We start from the raw sequence: 21903 nt of genomic DNA, 5'->3' as shown, positions 1-21903 counted from the left end.
TCAGGGTTTCACAATAAGGTTCAAAACAGAACACCTCCAAACACTGCATTCCACCTTTCTGGAAGTAGAACACTGGCTAATCTCACAGGTTTCCATTTAGCAGATGCACACTTCATTCAAGTCATCTTCTGATGCCTTTCTCTGGCTGCACTGTCAAAAGGGTTGACAAAGGACGACTTTGTAAGTATTTCCTCAGTATTTAACAAATGTACCTGTCAGGGTCCATTTAAAAAAGACTGCCAGCACGTTGCAGATAAGTGAAGAGTGTTTTTTCTAATGTTGAGTAGCATAAAAGCTCTGGTGAGGATACTTCACACTAACATAAGCTAATGAATCTGAGTAAAATGATGTGAGTGGATTACAGCACAGCAGACGAAGATACATAACACCATATAAAGAGTCCAACTGCAAGGCTCATGAAACAAAGTATTAATATATGCGTATTTATTTTCTCCCCCACGAACGTCTGGTCTTACATTAGGAAACATGCAAATAGACTTGCGAATCCATAGTTGGTAACATGTCTCAGTGAGTTAAGGTGCATGAGTGTTTGTCTGAGTGACACCTGTTTGAATTCTGGCTCGGCTGACTCAGCTTGTCACCTTTGGAGGCTGATAAACTGAGTCCCATTACACCTGCCTCAGAAGATGTTTTACCAGGTGTATACTCACTTATGGTAAAACTGGGCTTGGTGTCCTGGCACCAAGTGATGAAACAGCAGGGTACTTCTAATCAGCAAACGCTGCATTTCCTCACCCCCAAAAGACAGAACTCCTGCTCTAATGGGGCTCTACATGTACAATTCTAGACATAATTCAATTCTTAGTCATTAGTGCGACATCTCTATCCTCCTTACACTGGACGAAGTAAGACAGTCTGGACAGTTCAAAATGAAGAGCAACATGGCACATTCAATCTAGTTTTCAAGCAACCACATTATAAGGATTAATAGCAAAGGAAAAAATCTGATTCAAAATATCGCTTTTACCATTAGCAGATTCTACAGAGAGGCTAGGATTTTATCACTAAATGCTGATAGTTTAAAGTAAAAGGATGTTGTGATAAAACCATTTAAGAAAACAATAGCTGAAATTTGCAAGGAACAATCAACAGTTGTGTACAAGAGAACAGGCTTGTGAAAATGCAATGCTTTTATATAAAGTAAATGAAAAGTAAAAACCAAGATAAAACATGATAATATGGTGGAACTAATCATTTTTAAAACTGAGGTATAATGGATGTTTCAAGCAACAACAGAAAACTGGGGCTCATTCTTTGTAAAAGGCCTCTTAATTTTTCCCCACTTTCTCTAATATTTTTTGTTGAATTTTCTCACACATAAATCAAGGAATGGCCTGAAATGAAAGCATTTGGTCAAAAAAACATATTAAGTGATGCATGGTGTAGGCATTCATGAAATTTCCCTACAATAAGCACCCAATCAAAAACTTAGTGATATATATCTCTGCTACAATTAAGAACTTTATCGTAACAACCATAAAAGTAACATACCTTCTCAATAACTCCCGCCCCTAAGCTGTTTATTGCCTTCACTTTCTTCTCAGGTAACGGAGGATTAAATCGAATTACACCTTTTTGCAGCAAGGCCAGAGGTACCGTAACTAAAACCTATAAAAACAAAAATGTATTGAATCCTGACAGAAATGTACAGACACACACAGAATCAACTAAATGAGGAGTTGGAAAAGACACATGGCTCCTCAAGTTCAGTCCTCTGCTATTAAGATTTTGTATGATTCGTTCCAAAGCACTCCACATGGGAGGCCATTCCACCAATAATCTGCTTTGGTAGTTAGAACAAGTTTGCTACAACATGAATGGCTTTCCTAGCTTTTAACAGTGTCAAAATGGAAATGTTTCTGTTTGAAATCATTAACGAGCAAAATACCTACATTTGGTAACTCCTTATCTTGTAGAGACTCAATCTAACCGCAGATGCCTTACATTAGAATATTCCACAAGCTTCAGACTGGTTCCGGAATGTTTCACGCAGTACCCATGCATGCCAGTAGGTGGCACTGTTCGGCTCCACACTGGTGGCCACGCATGAAGTGACATAAGTGGTGCTTATATAGGCGCCACCCCAGCGCACTGATGTCAGTTTTTTCTGCAACTTTCCACATCAGAAGCGTGGAGCCACGAAGAATGCTGATACATTGATGTGTATTGCTAAGACCCTAAGAAAGGTGACCCTATGAAATCAGTTTGCAGAGCAGGGAAGATGGGAGAGTCAGTAAGGAATCTGAGGCTAGATAGGTCCTCTACCAGATAAGGTGCTACCAATGGTAAGTAACTTGTTCATCTGATAGAGACTTCTAGTCGCAGAATCCTTACCCATGCAATACCTGTCAAGAGGTGGGTCTGTGAGACAGATTAAACCAAGCAGTCCTGTAGGACTGAATGGGCAAAGTGCCTGTCAGGACTGACCTGACTATCCAGACAGTAATGTTTGGTGAACGTGTGCAAGGACGCCGAAGTTGGTGCCTGGCAGATGTCCAGAGCAGGGACTCTGCAAGCTATAACAGTGGTTGCAGCCTGTGCTCTAGTAGATTAAGAACGCAATCCCTCAGGGTGTTGCTTTTTGGCCTATGGGTAGCAGATCTTCATGCAGAGAACTATCCATCGTGAGATGGTCCTTTTTTGCACAGCCTTCTCTTCTTAAACCTAAATACCCTACAAGGATTTGATCATCCACCCTCAACTCTTTTGTGCGATCTAGGATGAATAACAATTTTCCTTTGGGGGGCAGACAATGTAGTCTCCTTGTTTAGAAGGGAGAGGCAGAGCAAAGAAGGGAGGGAAGGTGATGTTCTGACCTACATAAAAAGGTGCATGGGTTCTGAGAACCAGATTTTCTGAGTGAAAGGTGGTATATGGTGGGTGTGAAGAGAGTGCCTGCATTTTGCTGACCCTCCTGGTCGATATTATGGGCACTAGAAAAGCAACCTTGATAGTAAGCAAGCAAAGGGGGCAGTTGTGCAGCGCCTCAAAAGGTGTGCCCATAAGAAAAGCCAAGACCAGGTGGAGATCCCATTAGGGAATCATGTGTTGGAGAGTTTTGCGGAATCTAGTCACAGTAAATGACCTGAACAAAGAAGGTTGATCAGGTAACAGCAAAAACGACAAATGGTAGACACGTAACCCTCAACGGTGCCCAGAACAGAGCCTTACCAGGCCAGAGAAATAATATACAATAAAACCTGGGAAAAGGGAGCAAAAAGATGATCAATATCCTTGGATGCACACCATGCCACAAACTTGTCCCAACGGCAGGCGTATATCATCTTGATGAAGGGATGCCTGGCTATCAGAGTAACATCACAGACTTTGGGAAGAAGCTTGAAAGCTGTCAACTGTCACCACTCGATCTTCAAGCATGAAGGAGGAGCGTGTGCAGGTTTGGGTGCAGGACCCTGCCCTGCTGCTGCAACAGAAGATCCTCCTGAAGGGGCTGATGGTCATGTACAGGAGCTGGGGATACCAGACTTTACGCACCCAATCCGGAATTAGAAGAAATACTTGGGCACGGACGTTCCTTATCTTCTTGAGAACTCTGGACAGGTATGGTAATGGCACAAAAAGACATACAGGAGGACTCAGTTCCTCTTGAGACGAAAAGCATCTCTGAGCTAAAATGGCCTTAGAAACTTCAGTGGGCAAAACTGCCTACATTGGGCATTCTTGGCAGTGGTGAACAGATCGAACTAAGGCGCTCCCCAATCTTGAAAGAGACCCAGCACCACCTCTGGATGGATATGCCATCCGTGATCCACTAGGCATCAACGGCTGAGTTCGTCTGCCCTGGCCTTAACAGAGCCTGCAAGATGCTAAACCACCAGGGAAATGCACCGACGTTCCTGCCATGTCCAGAGGTGCAGAGCTTCTTGACAAAAGGTCCACGACCCCACTCCGCCCGCTTTGTTAGAGCACCACATGGCAGTGGTCTTGTCTGTGTTGTGATCTTTACCAGGCTTTCAATTCCAACCGGATCACTCAGAGCTCCAACAGGTTTACGTGGAGCCTGGACTACACCAGAGACCACAGTCCTCAGATCTCCACCTCTCCCAGATGGCCGCCCCAGCCCAGGATTAACACATCTGTCACTCTAGTTGGGGAACGAGGGGAGGGGGGGGGGGGTGGTTGCTGTACGTTAGCCACCACTGCAGGTCTTTTGCAGTTCCCTCCAAAATCTGGATCAGATCAGTGAGAATGCCCTGATGCTCTGCCCACTGGAACTTCAGGTCCCAATTCAAAGCCCTCATAGGCCAGCAGGCATGTGTCACAAGGATGCAGGAGGACATGAGGCCAAACACCCTCGAATTCAGTCTCACCAAAATCCAGGGCAGAGGCAGAAACATCGGTATCATAGCTTGATATCCTGGACTCGCCGTTCAGGAGGAAAGGTACAAAACTGCACTGTGTCCAGAGCAGCCCAATGAAAGGGAGCATCTAAGAGGGATTCAAATGCCACTTTGACAAGCAGATAGTGAACCCCAGCGAATGCAGGAGGTCTACCTGGGGCAAGCCCGCCTTCAACAGCCAGTCACCGAGGTAGGGGAAGACTGTAACCCCTGACCACCAGAGATGTGCTGCAAACACCGCCATCACCTTGGCGAACACCCAAGGTGCCCTGGTGAGGCCCTGGTGAGGCCAAAGGAGAGCAAGGTACACTACAAGTGTTCTTGACCCACAGAGAACCCCAGGTAGAGCCTGTGGGAAGGCAAGAGAGGGATGTGGAAATATGCGTCCTGCAAATCCAACGCTACCATTCAAGGTTCAGGGAAGACAGGACCCGAGCTAAGATGAGGATATTGAACTTCCCCGTTTTCAGGAAGAAGTTGAGAAGGTGTACGTCTAGGATAGGACGGAGGTCTCAGTCCTTTTTGGGCACCAGAAAGACGCAGGAATAGAAACCATGACCTACTTATGATGCTGGCACCCTCTCTATGGGCCAAAAGGGCCGACACTTCCTAGCGAAGTAAAGAGAGATGGTCCTCCATCAGCTGGTCTTAAGTGGACGGCATGGTCTGGGGAGTCCCAGAAGGGGATGGAGTAGCCCCTCTGGACTATTTGTAAAACCCAATTGTTCGATGTTATGGACTGTAAGTGGGGCAGGTGAGGGCTGATACTGCCTCCCACTTCCCAGCACCAGATCCAAGGGGCCCAACTGGTGCCAGACTGAAAACCAATAGGGACCCCTTCCATACACATGAGGCCCAAAGGAGCACTTGAGGGAACGGCCCACTCAATTATGAGAGGCATGGCCTCACAAAACTCCTTGCATTGGACATGGGTTGTTCTGGTTCCAGCAAAATCTGGGAGGTGGGGAGCGGACTCTGGAACAGGCTCCACCACGGAGCAAGGCCTACAGTGCTGATGCTTCTGTGCCTGGTCCAATGACTTGGAACGGCGCAGGGAAGTCGAAGACCACTTCGACTTCAACAACTTCTTCCACTTATGGGACATACCCGACGATTTGGATTGTGGTAACGATCATTGGGAGCGGCTGTGCGAACAGTTCTGCGATCTTCCTGGCGATCTGGAACTAAAGCATCGGGGAGATGTCCGACATCGGGTGGTGAGGAGCTTCACAGGCCGTTCCCTTAGTGCCTTGGGATTCATGGCGTGAGAGTCCTTGCAGGTGCTGCAGTCAGGGTCCCGCTCCAAACTAGATTAGGGTCTGTGACAGTCACCACACGGTTTAAAGCCTGTTGGCTTTTTAGGGGACACCCCTAGGATACAAGGAGATGAAAATAGGAACAAACACCTTTGAAAAAATGACTGGAGGTAGCTCTCTCTGTATTTGTGCTGACTGGCACAGAAAGACAAGACGTCTGTGCGCTCGGGTGGCACATATATAGGCACCGCGCATGTCACTTCTGGCGTGGATGACGCCACCAACCGGCACATAGAGCTACTGTGCGAAAGCTTCCAGATCCACTCTGACACCTGGGGTAAGGAACCTGTGGCTTGAAGTCTCTATCAGATTCTTCATTTACTATTGATGAGGTGTCTTTCAGGTTGATTACTTCCCTTTAAATAAATGTATCACACCTCTTCTCAAGAATACTTACTCAAACACGTTGGAGATTATCTAGAGCTCACAGAAGGATAAGTTACCTGTAATCCTAGTTCTCTTCCAGGGGTATACTCATCAAAGTCATTAGCACTGAATAGTTCCGCCCAAATGCGGGGACCGCAGAGCAATAGCCAATAATATGCATATATCTACATATATATATATATATATACATAAATACCCATATATATAGATAATATGCTTACACATATACATATGCAGCCTGAAAACATATTACTAGGCTCCAAAAACTGCCATCATTGCAGGTAAATCTTTTACATTTGAAAAAATAAAGACATACAAGTCATAATATACATATGATATATATATAAAGAAAACTGCCCTGAGTTTGCTTTGAAACACACAACCTTTATTTTCAAAGGTAAATAGGCAAGATCATAGAGGCAGATTAGCCTCGAAAGACTGCATAGAAAAACAATTGGAAAATTGGCGCCGTGCCTTTAAGACCTTCAGGAACCCCCAGGCTCCCATCATGCACCACAGGTGACAGTTAGGTCAGTTCTTTTGGACGGCATACAACAGTGTAATCACAGTATGAGTAACAGGTACATATATATGTACATGGTAGTCGTCCGGGGAGGAGGGAGGGTTGCTTATGACTTTGATGAGTCTACCCCCTGGAAGAAAACTAGGATTACAGGTAAGTAACTTATCCTTCTCTTCCAGGGGATACTCATCAATAATCATAAGCACTGAATAGAGTAGCAAGTCCATCCCCGTACCCTGCGGACGAATACCAGCATTTCCCAAAAATATTTTATCAACATATATTACTCAAACAAATTTCTCAAGGATGCTTGACCGAACTGAGCATCCGCTTGAGTATCAGAATCAAGGCAGTAATGGCGTGCTAAAGTATGAACTGAACGCCATGTGGCTGCTTTACAAATCTCTTGAATAGGTACATTCCTAAGTATTGCTATCGTAGCAGCTTTGCCTCTTGTAGAATGCGCTCTCGGCTTGCCCAGGAGCTGCTTATGTGCCAGTTGATAAGATAACATGATACATGACACTATCCATCTAGAAATGGAACTTTTAGAGGCAGGGAAACCAGTGTTTAACGGACCATAATTCACAAATAGTTGGTCAGACTTTCGTACACTTTTTGTTTTATCAAGATAGAATTTTAACACCCTTTTCAGATATAGAGAGTGCAGAGCTCTCTCAGCAGGAGTGACAGGGTTTGCAAAGAAAGTAGGAAGAGTAACTGACTGGTTGAGGTGAAAATCAGAGCCCACCTTAGGAAGGAACCTCGGGTGAGTACGTAACACCACTCTGTTCCCGTGAAAACCGAGATAAGGCTCTGTAGAGCATAAGACTTGTATCTCACTTACCCTGCGAGCAGATGTGATTGCTACGAGAAAAGCAGTCTTCCACGAAAGATGCTGAAGGGAAGCTTTGTGGATGGGTTCGAATGGGGGACCCATTAGTTTAGAGAGGACTACATTCAGCTCCCAGGGAGGAGATGGAGCCCTAACGGGAGGATAGACCTTCTTGAGACCCTCCAGGAAATCCTTAACAACTGGCATTTGAAAGAACGAAGCCTGAGTGGGAGACTTTCTATATGCTGTTATCGCTGCCAGGTGAACCTTTATGGAGGAGTATTGCAAACCTGCTTTGGCCAAATACAGTAAGCATGGTAACAGTACCTGTTCCTGACCTCTAATAGGGTCATGACCTTCAGCAGTACACCACATGTAAAAACGCTTCCACTTAAAAGCGTAAGACTTCCTCGTAGAAAGTCTCCTAGCCTCCTTCAGGATCTGCATGCAGTCTTGAGAGAGACCTAAATGTCCATATTGGATGAACTCAGGAGCCATGCTGTTAACTTCAGGCCCGCCCTGGTCAGCAGATCCGGATGACATGGCAACCTCCTGTGTGGTACCTTGGACAGGTGAAGAAGGTCCGGGTACCACCACTGGCGAGGCCACTCTGGAGCAACCAGGATCATCACGGTTTTGGAATCGTACAGTTTCCTGATCACCATGGGAATGAGGGGGATTAGTGGAAAGGCGTAGAATAATGTCTCTGACCAGTCTATCAACAGAACATTCCCTTTGGAACCTGGCTGCGGGTACCTGGAGGCGAAGGCGCGGCGTTTTGCGTTTTCTGCATCCGCGAAGAGACCGATGTCTGTGTTCCCCAGTTGTGGAAGATGTCTTGCGCCACTTCTTGTTTTAGCACCCAGTCGTGTGCTTCTGCGAAATACCTGCTTAGGCAGTCCGCTTGGATGTTGAGGACGCCTGGTAAGTGAATCGCAGAGATTTTCATGTCTCGTGCCAGAAGCCACTTCCAAATTACCTGTGCTTCCAGCGACAGGGGTCTGGACCTGGTGCTCCCCTGCTTGTTCAGGTAGTACATCTTTGTTGTATTGTCCGTCTGAACAAGCAGAGTAGTCGATTTGATGGAAGGAAAAAATGCCTTGAGAGCTAGATGTACCGCTCGGAGTTCCAACATGTTTATGTGGTACAGTTGTTCTTTCTCTGAGCACATTCCTAGGATCTGTAGTGGTCCCATATGAGCGCCCCATCACTGAAGGGACGCATCCGTCACCAGAGTCTGCTTGGGCAGTTCCTGTTGAAAAAGGACTCCTATGATGAGATGAGACCGTCGCATCCACCACTGGATGGAGAGCCGGACAGACAGTAGAGTTAAAGTGTCCTCCCAACGATTGGATATCTGGGACCACTGATCCTCCAGAGTCTGCTGTAGAGGTCTCATGTGAAGTCTGGCGTTTGGAGCTAGAAAAATGCACAAGGCCATCAAACCCAGCAGAGATAAGATCTGCCTGGCCGCGGGCTGAGGTATCTTCAGGAAAGTTTGACACTTGTGGAGAATGGATGATAAGTCTCTCCTCCGAAGGATACGCTCTTGCGTTTACTGTGTCCAAAGTTGCGCCCAGGTAGTGTATCCTCTGTGTTGGATTGAGGATGGATTTTTTTAAATTTACGTGTAGACCGAGCCGATGTAGTTGTTGAATGCAGTACGCGAGGTGCTGCTGCAGAAGAGTTGGAGATGCACTCTTGAGAAGCCAGTCGTCTAGGTAAGGGTAGACAAAAATGTGCTTTTTCCTCAAGAAAGCAGCTACTACTGCCATGCACTTTGAGAATGTGCGAGGAGCCGACTTCAGACCGAAGGACAGGACAGTAAACTGGAAGTGGTCTGATTGGATGCGAAACCTTAGAAACTTCCGATGCTTTGGAGAGATTGGGATGTGGAAATAGGCATCTTGAAGATCTATGGAACACAGCCAGTCCCCTTGATGTAGATGCGGGATTATTTGGTGTAATGCCAGCATTCTGAACCTCTCTCTCAGAATGAACTTGTTGAGACACCTGAGATCTAGTATAGGCCTGAACTCCTTGTTTGAACCTTTCTTTGGGACCAAAAAATATCAGGAGTAGATCCCCTGCCGACGTTGATGCAATGGGACCTCCTCGATGGCCTCCTTTAGGAGTAGAGCGGAAACCTCTTCTCTCAAAAGATTTATGCGATGGATGACAGTCTTTTGAGGAGGAATAGAAGGTGGAGGGGACTTGAACCTGATGGAATACCCATTCTTTACAATATTCAGCACCCACTTGTCTAGTGTGATTTTGGTCCACATACACTTCCCCCCCACCAGACTGGGTAACGGAGTTAGGGGAAGCAAGCACTCACTGCTTCTGTTGTTGCTTGGCAGCAGGTGTGGACTGTCTGGAGTTCCCTCCTCATCCTCTACCAGGACGACGCTGGTAGGATTGCGATCTTCCTTGATTTTGCTGGGAGGACCACTGAGGGGTTTGAACCCTCTGTTGGTATTGTCGTCGATTGAAAGGGCGGTAGCGTAGCTTGAAGTCCTTCTCGAGCCCAACCACCTTCACCGTATCCAGTTCGGTCTTCATCCTGGAAATTTCGACATCAGCATGAGAGCCGAAGAGCGATGTGCCATTGAAGGGAAGATTGAGAATGCGATGTTGCGCCTCTGGCTTCAAACCCGTCAGTCTCAGCCAGGCAGAGCGACGGGCACAAATCCCATGCGCATAACCATGGGCAGCGAGATCATAGGCATCAGCCGCTGCACTGATAACTTGATTGGCTACCAAGCCACCTTCATGCAGGATTTCGAGGAAAGCGTGAAAGAGAGTCCCACAAAGAACGGTCATACCGACCAAGAAAGGCCGAGGCGAAGGTAGTACACATTCTCTTGCCGACAGAATCCATGGCCTTACTGTCTCTATCTGGGGGTACTGCAGATGATGCTGCCCCAGTCTGATTTTTCTGTGCCGCTGAAACAATAACAGAGTCCGGTGGAGGGTCAGCCCTCAGAAAGAAAGGGTCGTTCTCAGGAGGTTTATACTTTTTAGTGATCCGAGATGGGGCCGCCCCCACTGATGCTGGAGTAAGGAATTTTTGCAGAGTAGGCTCCAGCAAGCCAGGCACTGGGGAAGCAATGGTCTAGAGGAAGACGTTTGGTGTAGTGTTTCAAAGATGACTGATGTCTTGGTGGTGGAGACAGGCATTTCAATGTGAAGTTTCGCAGCCCCTCGACAGAGAACCTCATTGAAAGTCAGGATACCATCAATGGGCGATATTCTACTCGGAGGAGAGGAAGAAAGAGTAAGAGAATAATCAGCCTTGGAGTCTGAAGACCATGAAGAAGATCTATGGCTCCGTCTTCTAGGAGAGCGGTGTCGAGATCTGGATGCCCGACTCCTAAGAGAACGTGATGAGCGCCTTCTTAAAGATGGGGATCTTTGTGGAGTGGCATGTCGCTCGTGTCTTTCAGAAGAGTGTACTGACTGAATTATAGGCGATCTGGATCTTGTAGGAGAACGTGGTAGTCTTGTAATCCTGCAAATCTTCCACTCTTTTATGTCCCCTAGCCATCTTGGTGAGATATTAGTTGGCGGGGGTGGAGACGGTACTGGTGAGGGTTCAGGAGTGACTTGCACTATCTGAAGTCCTGGAGAGGAAGAAGCACTCCTTGACATCACCACCTGGGCTTCCCGCGTCGAACGGTCTCTTGACGTCGCCCTAGGTCTCTTTGCAGACGGAGACCCATGATTTGAGTGTGACCTCCTCAACGTCGACCTCCTCGACGTCGACCTAGATCGCGATCTTCGTCTAGACACAGGGGGCGCTTCTCGAGATCGATCTTCTCGACGGCGACCTCCTCGACGTCGACCTCCATGGCGACGGATATGTGTCAACGTCATGCGTCTCGACGTCGAATGCCTGTGTCTCTCCGGAATCGAAGCCCTAGGTGTTCGGCTCGATGTTGATGTAATTGGACCTCTCGACGTCGGCGGCGATCTCGACATCGCCATGGTCCCTCTCGGTGGTGGGCTTCGATGCTGATGTGTCGACGTCGAGCCCTGGCCTCTTGACGTCGTAGGCAAGCCAGACTTGGATCGCCTACGCGTTGGTGTCTTATTGGTCTTCTCACCTTGTCTCGACGGCGAAGGACGTCTCGACATTGATCTCGACGCCGACTCGGAGCACAATGGTATTTTTGATGTCGATTTGTCCCTCGACGGCGGATGAGACCGATGTCTCCTTTTCTCACCTTTATCTTTGCGCTCCAACCTTGTTTGAGAGGAGGGCTTCCTTGAGGGGATGTTCTTCTCGCCCACTTACTGTTTCTTTTCCTCTCTCCTGCATGGAGTGCAGCTTAATCTTCTCCCTTTCCCTAAGGGTTCTTTTTGAAAACGTGCTGCAGTGATAACACTGGTCTGGCTTGTGAGATGAAGGTAGACAAGCAATACAGACCGAGTGAGGGTCTGACTTAGCCATCTTTTTTCCACAAGCCGGGCACTTATTAAATAAGGCCGGCATTTTAACAGGAAAAAATAGCCTAATCAGAAAAAATAGTAGTATTAGTAAGCTAAGTACTATAGACGTCAAGTGAAACCAAAAAAGTTCACTTTAAACCAGAAAAAAGTGATAAAAAAATCACTAACTGGCGAGCTCAATGCTCCAGGATCCTCACAGAAGGAGCCGTAAAAAAGAACTGACCTGTCACCTGTGGTGCATGATGGGAGCCTGGGGGTTCCTGGAGGTCTTAAAGGCATGGCGCCAATTTTCCAATTGTTTTTCTATGCAGCCTTTCTAGGCTAATCTGCCTCTATGATCTTGCCTTTTTACCTTTGAAAATAAAGGTTGTGTGTTTCAAAGCAAACTCAGGGCAGTTTTCTTTATCTATATCATATGTATATTATGACTTATATGTCTTTATTTTTTCAAATGTAAAAGATTTACATATAACGATGGCAGTTTTTGGAGCCTAGTAATATGTTTTCAGGCTGCATATGTATATGTTTATGCATATTATCTATATGTATGGGTATTTATGTATATATATATATATATATATATATATATATATATATATATATGTCTGCAGAAATCGCTGTGAGTAGCCGCTCATCCTCCTTGCGACGCCGGTACCAGCAGCGGTCACAGCACCGCTAAATATGTTTTCCACACAGAAGTCGTCTTGCACAATTACGAAGAAAACTCCAGCGGCACACCATAGGACGAGTCCAATAAAGGTTTTTATTGTCTCACAAACCAAACAGTACGACGCGTTTCGGCGAAGCCTTTGTCAAGTAAATGACCTGTGCCCAATTCCCTATAGAAATAGGGGTCATAGTTCATCAACAGAGAAAAAATACTTCTGTTAGTACAAGCTCTCAGAAACGGACGCATTAGAGCGTAATACGTCAGAATGTCTTAGGATTCATTGTTAAGTGTGTACAATTCATTATTACAAAACAATCAAAGCTATTTCTGTAATGCAATCCAAAATAATGAATTTGAGAAAAAGGTGAAAATATATATAGAAATTATATATAAATGGCGTACACAATTGGTGACATAATGACGGCATATGATTGCTCTATTGAAGTTCACCATGCGCTGCCATAGACGTAGAAATATGCATTTTTGGGATGTCACTATGATTGGGCAGATGTCGATTCCGCATGTTATTAATACGTGCGCTGTGATACATTTCAGAGCCGTGAAATTGCAAAATAGATGACAATCATGTGCTGTACGGTCGGCAAATGGCGATCAGGGGTAATGTACCCAGAATTACATCATATCAGCGGTATTTTTATACTTTCCATATAATTAAACATAGTATACTACTACTTTTGTGCCCAACATTCTAGCCATATAATTCGAAAATACATAAATCATAATGCATGTATCTGTTATTCTCAAATTCTATACGTGATTGGGACATAGGTCAGGTGCTGTTTGTAGTGAAAAATGTATACAGTAATCAAGATTTATAATGTGCCAGAGTGAACAAAAGAAAATTATTAGAAAATTGTAAGGGAATTAGAAAGTTTTGAAAGGTTTTTTAACGGGTAATCTAAGTATTATTAATCCATAATACCCAGACTTCCTACACTAAACCTGATGACGTGTACGGGGACTGGAGGCAAATTCATATTAATTTGAATATCCTGTCATTTTACAGATACAGTCCCTACCCATTCTTTTAAACAAATCTCGCTGATCCCTATTGTAAAAAAGGTGATAAAATTAAAACAGCATATGCTGATCTATAAACCAGGAGACTCCTGAGGATGCTGGTTCCCTTTTACATCATTTGTAACCTATGTGTGTCGCCAATTCCTCCCCATAGTTCATGCCATTGGGGATTTCTGAATTTAGTTCTATGATGTATTTGGATTCAGTAACTCGTAACAGTTTTTCGCGATCCCCCCCCCTGGGATGAGGTGGGATTCTGTCGATGCCATAGAACTTAAGTAAGTTTGCATTGCTCTGATGTCTCTCTTGAAAATGTCTTGCGACAGGGTAATTAAGATCGATATTGGTTATTGCCCTCATATGTTGCAAAACACATGTTTTTAGTTGTAGTTTCGTACTGCCCACGAAGGCTCTTGCTGTCGGCGGCGGCGAAGTCGAGTCAGGACCCAACAAGCCTTGGCAAGCGGAACCCACGCAGGATGGAGGACTTGCTTCTGGTGCAGACCAGGAAGGTCTGGGGTGCTTCTCTTTCACAGAGGAGCGGGTGCCAGTCTGGAGGAGCCGGACCAGCAAGGTGAAATTAAAGGTTCGTTCGTCGTCGCAGAGGTTTCTAGCCAATGGGCCAGCAACCGGACAACACGTCGAGCAACACAGGTGCAGAAGGGCCCCACGCAGAACACGTGAAGTGTGGGGAGCTGGTCTTCTTTGCAGATGGTGCTCGGGAGTGGGGCTTCTCAATTCCCCAAGCACAGCCTCGAGGGAGCCTCGGAAGTCGCGCTAGTCAGTTACTAGCCACTTTTCCCAAGTTGCAGGTCCCACGTCCCTCGTCGCCTTCACGGGTCTCAGCTTCGCTGGAGATGTGGATCTGGGTCAGAGGTGTCTGGAAGTCTCGGCGCTGGTCAGTCTCTGCAGTCATCCCTCGTAGGATTCAGTCGCAAAGCAAGCAGCGGTCGCTGGATGGTGCCTGGTTGCCCAGGGTGGTCACTCCTTGGCCACAAGGGAGATTTCTTCCTGAGGTCGAATGTCGAAGGTGTGGAAATATGGATTTTTCTGATCAGTTATGTCCCCTATCTTGGACCCCAACGGTTTCATGTATGAATCACAAGTACATGTATGCTCCCTCCAGTTCCAGTTATGAAGACGCAAACACATGTGCGTCCACCGTCAACATGTCCTCTTTCAGATCCGCCATGAATAGGCCGGATATTCCATTCCTAAGTATGAAAGGCCACCGGCTTTATATGGTTTACTTATGCCATTTTACAGTCCAGGCAAGTAGGCCCTGATTCTGTCATCAAGCTTTTCTTGCTTTCTGCCTCTGAAGCTCCAGTCTGAGCCTGCATCTGTGACCATGAACTTTGTCTCATTCCCTGCGCGGCTCACGAAGCCTGACATCAGCCTGTTGCCTGCCAAGAAACTGTATTTCACCTTCGAAATTATCTGCTCCGCCCCCTGCCCAATGCATTCCTGTCTAGTAGTTTCAGTAAACATTCTTCCAGCTACCGAGCAAAGGCCCGGCTTCTCTGTCTTCATGCAAGTAATTCATAGCCCTGTTACTATGGAAGATTCCTGCCCTCGCATCTAGTGTAGACACTTAGACGCTTGTATACGCACTAACAGTCAGTATAGTCAGTATAGAATAAGATTCTACTCTAAGAGACCTCTCTTCTGGATAACATAGTTCTTTAAACATAGGATGTTAGATATGATTTGGGATTAGGTTGACTTGACCCTCCAGACTTCTGTCGCCACATGTAGAATTAAATGTCAAGTCCCCTTCACCCCCTAGTTGCACGTCAATCACACGTCATACTGCTGCGCGCGCATCTCTGCCAAGTATTTCTGCTGACATTGCGAAATTATTTCATAGGTCCACCCATATGTGACATCACAACCAATGACGTTTTCCTTGTTACACCCACTTACGCCTCCTTCAGCTACGCATGTGAAATGTTATCTTTGCTATCAATTGTTACGCCTCTTGCATTTACTTCACTGTAATGCCTATTGTATAAAAGTGAATAATTATCAATAATGTATGTACTTCACTTCCTGAACCTTCGTGGTGATGGAACTTGGAGCAACCGATTCGAATCATCCATTGGAATAAAGCCCATTCCGAACCTCTAATACCACGGATTCTGCCTCTTATTTACTGAGCTATTTTTATTATGTTTCTGTATCAAATTAAGTCCCGGTAATTAAATTATTTACCACATGAATGGCGCCCGAACAGGGACACTTTCTCATCTCACGCGCCGGCGGTGCGTTGCAGGCCCGGTCTCCTGCCACAGCTGGACGGACAACAACGCGTACCAGCAGGATTTCCTGTATCTCCCTCCGGTTAAGCGGGGGCGACTGAGGCTGCGATCAACACCCAGACGAGGCGGTGAGAAGTGCGAAGTATCCCGACCAGAGCCTAGCTGAGAGAGCAAGATCCGAGGTATACAGAGGCCCACCAGGTTTCCGAAGCTCAGAAGTGTCCGAAGTTGTCGAGTCGAGTCCAGTCCGGTCCAGTTCAGTTCAGTTCCGTTCCGAGGCATTCCGTTCCGAGCTACCCGGTGAGTACCATTACTGGGGAGGCGTTCTGGCGTGCACATAAGTTGTGCCGGTCCAGACGGGTTTGGGTACACAAATCCGGTCTGCACTGTTTTAGCAGTGTATCTGTACTGTTTAGCAGTATATCTAGTATATCAAGTATATAAATTCAGAATAATTCAGTTAATGCCGAGTATTATGTTTAGTGATTAAGTTTCTTTAGATCGTTATCATCATTGTTTGCTCATTTAAATGTTAAATGTTAAATGTGTTAATACGTTCTGCATATTGTGGTATGAATGACTGTTCATTATCGTGTTTATTGTATTAAGTTTGTTCAAGATCAAGTATCAGATCAGTTCTCAATATGCCGCTCTTTTCGAAATTAAGACAGATCACAACTAGAAAAGGGGTACTCGAAGAAGCTGTTCCTATTCCTCCTAGGGACACTCCAGGGTACTTCATGTATCATAAACACGGCTTAGACGCTATATTATTTCTTGATTTATGGGTAGACTACACTAAGGAATTACCAGAAAGTCAGAGGTGGCCCGCAGCTGGGACCTGGGATGCAGAGTGCATCGTGAAAGTAGAGGAAGAATTATGGAAAAAGAAAGCTAGACAATCACAGAAAGACGCCATTGAATTATGGCGTAAAGAATCGTATAGACGTACAGAAAAAGCACGTAGACAGGAAGAGAAGAGTAAAGAGAATTCAAATGAAGTCCGAGAAAATCTATTAATTGAAGAAGGTACACGAGTGAAATCAGAACAAGTAGACAGACAAAGACATGCCCTTATGAAGGGTATGTATCCCCTTCTGGCCGAGGGATTACCTAAGGCTACTGCGGGGATACCAAAAGACTTGCCACCCCCATTATTTCCAATAAAAGTACATCCCAAGGGGCATCCTAGAACCGCAGAAGATGTTTTTCTTTCCTCATATTTAGATGACGCAGCTCCCGAGTATGCTAACCCCGCCCCACATAGACCGTTGGCCGGGGAGGTTCAACGCCAAGATCCTGTATCTGTATCTCTACAGCACCAAATCCTGACACAAGTTCCGGCAAGCACATCTGTTTCCACATCTGTTCCTACAGCTACTTCTATAGCTGTGTCCACACCTATAGTTGCTGTATCGCGTTCAACGAATCCTTTCACGCCCGATACCCCAGACGGGGCTACGGGAGGTGCTACCAATATTTTTTCTACGCCACCCAGAATAAATAAACTTACTTTTCAAGAGTCAGCACATCCACGTACCCCCAAACTCATAAATGCCCGCACGCTTAAGGAACTTCTTGTAGATTGTAGATATGACCCTGTGCCCGGCAAAGAGGACGAAATGATCATGGCATCATTACGTATCAGACGAGCCGCGGTGTATTTAGGGAAGTTACCAGGAATGACTATGCATCTAGATAATATATATCATTTTGTCCAAACAGGGCGAGATTCTGAATGTATTAACAGAGCTATGGAATACCAGAAAGTGGAAATACAGGGGGAACTGTTACGTTTCCTCATAAATTGTGTGATCAGAAATCAAGACCGACCGGGGGTAGACCCGGAAGCAATGCAAATTCTTACCAGATGGAGCCAGAATATATCAGAAGGGAGACATGATAAGCAAAACTGTATAATAGCCATGTGCCGAAAGATCCGTAAAGAAATAGAACGCCTACACGAAGAGAGATTAGCGGTAGACCAGTTCGAACAAAGCGAGGAGGAAGGATCAGGACTGCCCACAGGACAGTCAGAAACCATAGCCTATGTAGGTAGAGGAAGATCTTGTAATAGTACTAGATGTTTTACTGACCCGATACGTCCGATATGCCCAGATAATAACAGGAATTTCCAAACACCTATAATAAATATAAAGTCCCCCGAGCATTCGGTCCAAGCCACTGACAAATTACTCCGAGAACGAAGGGGTTATCATTTTCTCGATTCTATGGATGAACAAGAATTAGCCAGGTCAGCCGTTCATTGGATTGACAGTCCCGGAAAGTATGATGATGATACAGTAGCACACACATTTTTGAATCTCACCCCAGATGAACAGCGTTTAGCTGGGATTTATATGATTCAACAACTTCTTATACTATATAAAAGCCAACATTCAGATCCTGGTCCCTTACCTGATATATTGACTGAATTACTCACGAATAGATGGAGAGGTTCAGGTACTAAGCTAATTAAAGAAATACTAGAATCAAGAAAGCAGTACATTCTTTTTGTATGTCCAGAACATGTCTCACTGCCCATCAAGGAAAGACCGATGTATTACATGGACAGACAGAATCCCTTACGAGAAGTACACCCAATAAAGGGCGAGGACAATCAGTTTAAACGTGTATTTGTATATACGCCCATATCGAAAATAGAATTGTTAGAAATGAAGAAAGTGGTACCCAGTCATGACAAAGACCCAGCGGGTTTCCACCGAGAAATTAAAGACATGTTACTCATGGGAGAGTATACCTATCCCGACATTATGACAATATTAAAGGTATTGATGCCTGCTGGCATTTATGAAAAACTCAAGGAAAAAGAGTGGGAGGTGGGAGACCAAAAGATAGACTGGACAGCATTAGAAAATGAAGAAAAGGCCCGAGGTCCAGGTTCGGGGCTTGGGGACAAAACTAAAGCACTACCAGGTTTACTAGTACAGGTACTGCCACGTTTATTAACTACGAAAAAGGAAGACTGGGGTGCAATTTCAGCCTGTAAACAAAAGCAAGATGAAGACACTAGTGATTTCTATGCACGATTTGAAAAATGTTTTGGTATAAATAGTGGCATAAAAGCAAGTAGCGAATCATACCCACATCTGTTTGTGACAAAATTAGTTGAAAATTCCTTGCCCCAAGTGAAGAATAGAGTATTAAAATTCGAGAGTACCTGGCAAGGTAACACCCCATCACAAATGTTACAAATGTTACAGTATCATCACAATAGAATTAGAGAGGAACAAGATCATGAACAAAGACGCATGAAAGACACGAAAATGAAAATGCTGGTCTCCCAGACAGTTCCAGCTGAAGGACATAAAAAGGGTACGACACATTCCGGTGATTCAGCAGGACCTGTAAAAGGGACATGCAACTATTGTAAACAACCAGGTCATTATATACACGATTGTCCAGTCCTGAAGCGTAATATCGCCACAGGTATTACAAAAGAAAGACCACGGCCACTTAGACAGGATCAGAATGAACAAGGAGCCTCGCAGCATGCACAGTCCATGCCAGCTCCACAACAGTCTATACAGTTTGTGCCAGCTGCACCTACGCTGCCTGTTGCTGCCACACAAACCACGACACGACAGCTGTACCAGACCGCACAGTACGACTATCCTGATTATCAACGATATGCATGAAACAGCCTAGAGGAGGGAAGTTGACTTACCCCTTATCGAGGTCCCTGTAGACCAAGAAGGACCTTATGTACATAGTGAATTATTAGGTCAAGACAGAAAATTTTTACTCGATACAGGGGCAAGTCGAACAACCATAAAACGTAGTGAAGTTCCAGGGGCACCCCTCTCAGGCTCACAGAATATTTCCCTTGGTTTTTCAGGAAAACCTATTGTTAATGAAGTATCACAGCCTCTTCCACTTACGATAGGACCCTTGACCAGAACTACAGATTTATTGCTTACTAAATCATGTCCAGAAAACTTGTTAGGTATAAAAACACTGAAAGCTCTAGGAGCTATAATATGTTGTTCTCCGGAAGGAGTAAGATTGTTTTTACGTGATTTCAAAGGTCATTATGTGTCTCGAGACATGGATCCCCGACTGCAGACTTTACCTACACATCTATGGGCACAAGGCCCTACTGACGTGGGTTGCATGAATATTACACCATATCGAGTTACACTAAAGGCAGGAGTGGTACTACCACGAATGCGACAATACAAGTTACCACCAGATGCTGTAGTGGCTTTACTACAAATCATTGACGAGCTCATTGCCCAAGGAGTGGTTGTAGAAACAGACTCCAATGTATGTAATTCACCGATAATTCCGATTCTTAAACGAACAGATCCGAAGGCCCCGCCAGTATATCGATTGGTTATTGATCTGCGCGAATTGAACAAATGCATTGTGCCACAATTCCCTGTGGTCCCAGATATCTCGTCATTACTGACAGCTATTGATTCTGAAGCAACATTCTTTACTGTAATTGATCTCAAAAATGCCTTTTTCAGCGTCCCTATAGATCCGGAAAGCCAATACTTGTTCGGATTTAGTTTAAATGGACGTAGCTTTAAATTCTCACGCGCACCTCAAGGATTTACAGAAAGCCCCAGCATCTATAGCCAAGCACTGAAACGAGAACTCGACAGTATCCACATGCCAGTAAACACTGCCCTGCTTCAATATGTCGATGATCTGCTGATCACCGCCAGAAGCGAACCTGAATGTGAGAAAGCATCACTGACAGTTTTACAATTTCTAGCCGAAAAGGGGCACAAGGTGTCCCCTTCTAAGCTGCAATTCTGTGTCCAGCGAGTTGTTTATCTTGGACACTCGCTGTCCAAGGAGGGAAGGCAGCTTACACCCGACCGCATTCAGTTAATAGCTAACATGCCAATACCCAAGACACAAAAGGAGGTGCGGGCTTTTATAGGCCTCACTTCATATTGTAGGCAGTGGATCCCTCAGTATGCATTTCTAGCAAAACAACTCATTCAGTTGACAACACAGGAGGCAGCCACATCGACTGTTCTCCCTTGGACTCAGGAACATACACAAGCTTTTGAAAGCTTAAAGAAAGCTTTATGTCAAGCACCGGTTTTAGCAACACCATGTTACAATAAACAGTTTACACTTTTTGTTACAGAACGCGAAGGTACTGCCTTGTCAGTACTCACACAGGAACAAGCAGGATCACACAAACCGTGTGCTTATTTTTCTAGTACATTAGATCCCGTAGCTCAGGCTTTGCCTGCATGCCTAAAATCAGTGGCAGCGACAGCTTTAGCAATCAGACAAAGCGATGCCATAGTGTTAGGACATCCATTGACAGTACAAGTACCACATGCAGTAGAGGTTCTTTTGAATCGAACGCAAACACAACATTTAACTATAGCGCGACTTACAGGGTATGAATTAACATTGTTCCAACCACATATAGAAATCAGACGTTGTAACACATTGAATCCTGCCACACTTTTACCCGTAATTGGAACAGACCCACTAGCGCATGACTGTATTGACGTTATTACAATCACGACGAAACCCAGACAAGACTTGACGGATGTCCCATTGTCAGACCCAGACCTGACGTTGTATGTAGATGGTTCATGTATGAGAACAAGTACAGGAGAGTTAGTGGCCGCTTACGCAGTCACAACAGACACTGAAATCATTGAAACAAATTGCATAAATACCTTGTCCGCTCAAGCAGCAGAGCTCGTCGCTCTGACACAAGCCTGTATTCAAGCCGCAAATAAAAAAGTCAACATATACACTGATTCACGTTATGCATTCGGAGTTGTACATGACTTCGGCGTGCTGTGGCGAGAGAGAGGTTATTTAACTTCTCACGGTGCCCACATTCAGCACGGACCCCTCATTCATGCCTTATTAGATGCAATACATCTACCCACTGCAATATCAATTATGAAATGTAAAGCTCATACGAAAGTTACTGATATCATTTCTCAAGGCAATGATCTAGCTGACAGAACAGCTAAACAGACTGCTCAAACTCAAACATCCGACATGACAAAGACAATAGTCCCGACG

The 21903-nt window shown here is 45.3% G+C and overlaps 1 protein-coding gene across 3 annotated transcripts in view; it reads right to left on the bottom strand.

The window, feature by feature from the left end:
• KDM1B (lysine demethylase 1B) overlaps positions 1–21903 on the bottom strand; it is an 821676-nt gene that overhangs the window by 156247 nt on the left and 643526 nt on the right. For all 3 annotated transcript variants that reach the window (XM_085607096.1, XM_085607097.1, XM_085607098.1), the window contains exon 17: positions 1513–1629. In XM_085607096.1, coding sequence (XP_085463222.1) covers positions 1513–1629 — 117 coding nt within the window. The remainder of the gene's footprint in view (positions 1–1512; positions 1630–21903) is intronic.

The sequence above is a fragment of the Triturus cristatus genome, chromosome 5_2 (assembly GCF_964204655.1).
Source record: "Triturus cristatus chromosome 5_2, aTriCri1.1, whole genome shotgun sequence".
Lineage (NCBI taxonomy): Eukaryota > Metazoa > Chordata > Amphibia > Caudata > Salamandridae > Triturus > Triturus cristatus.
The sequence above is the reverse complement of the archived record's forward strand: the minus strand, read 5'-3'. Positions and strand labels throughout refer to the sequence as shown.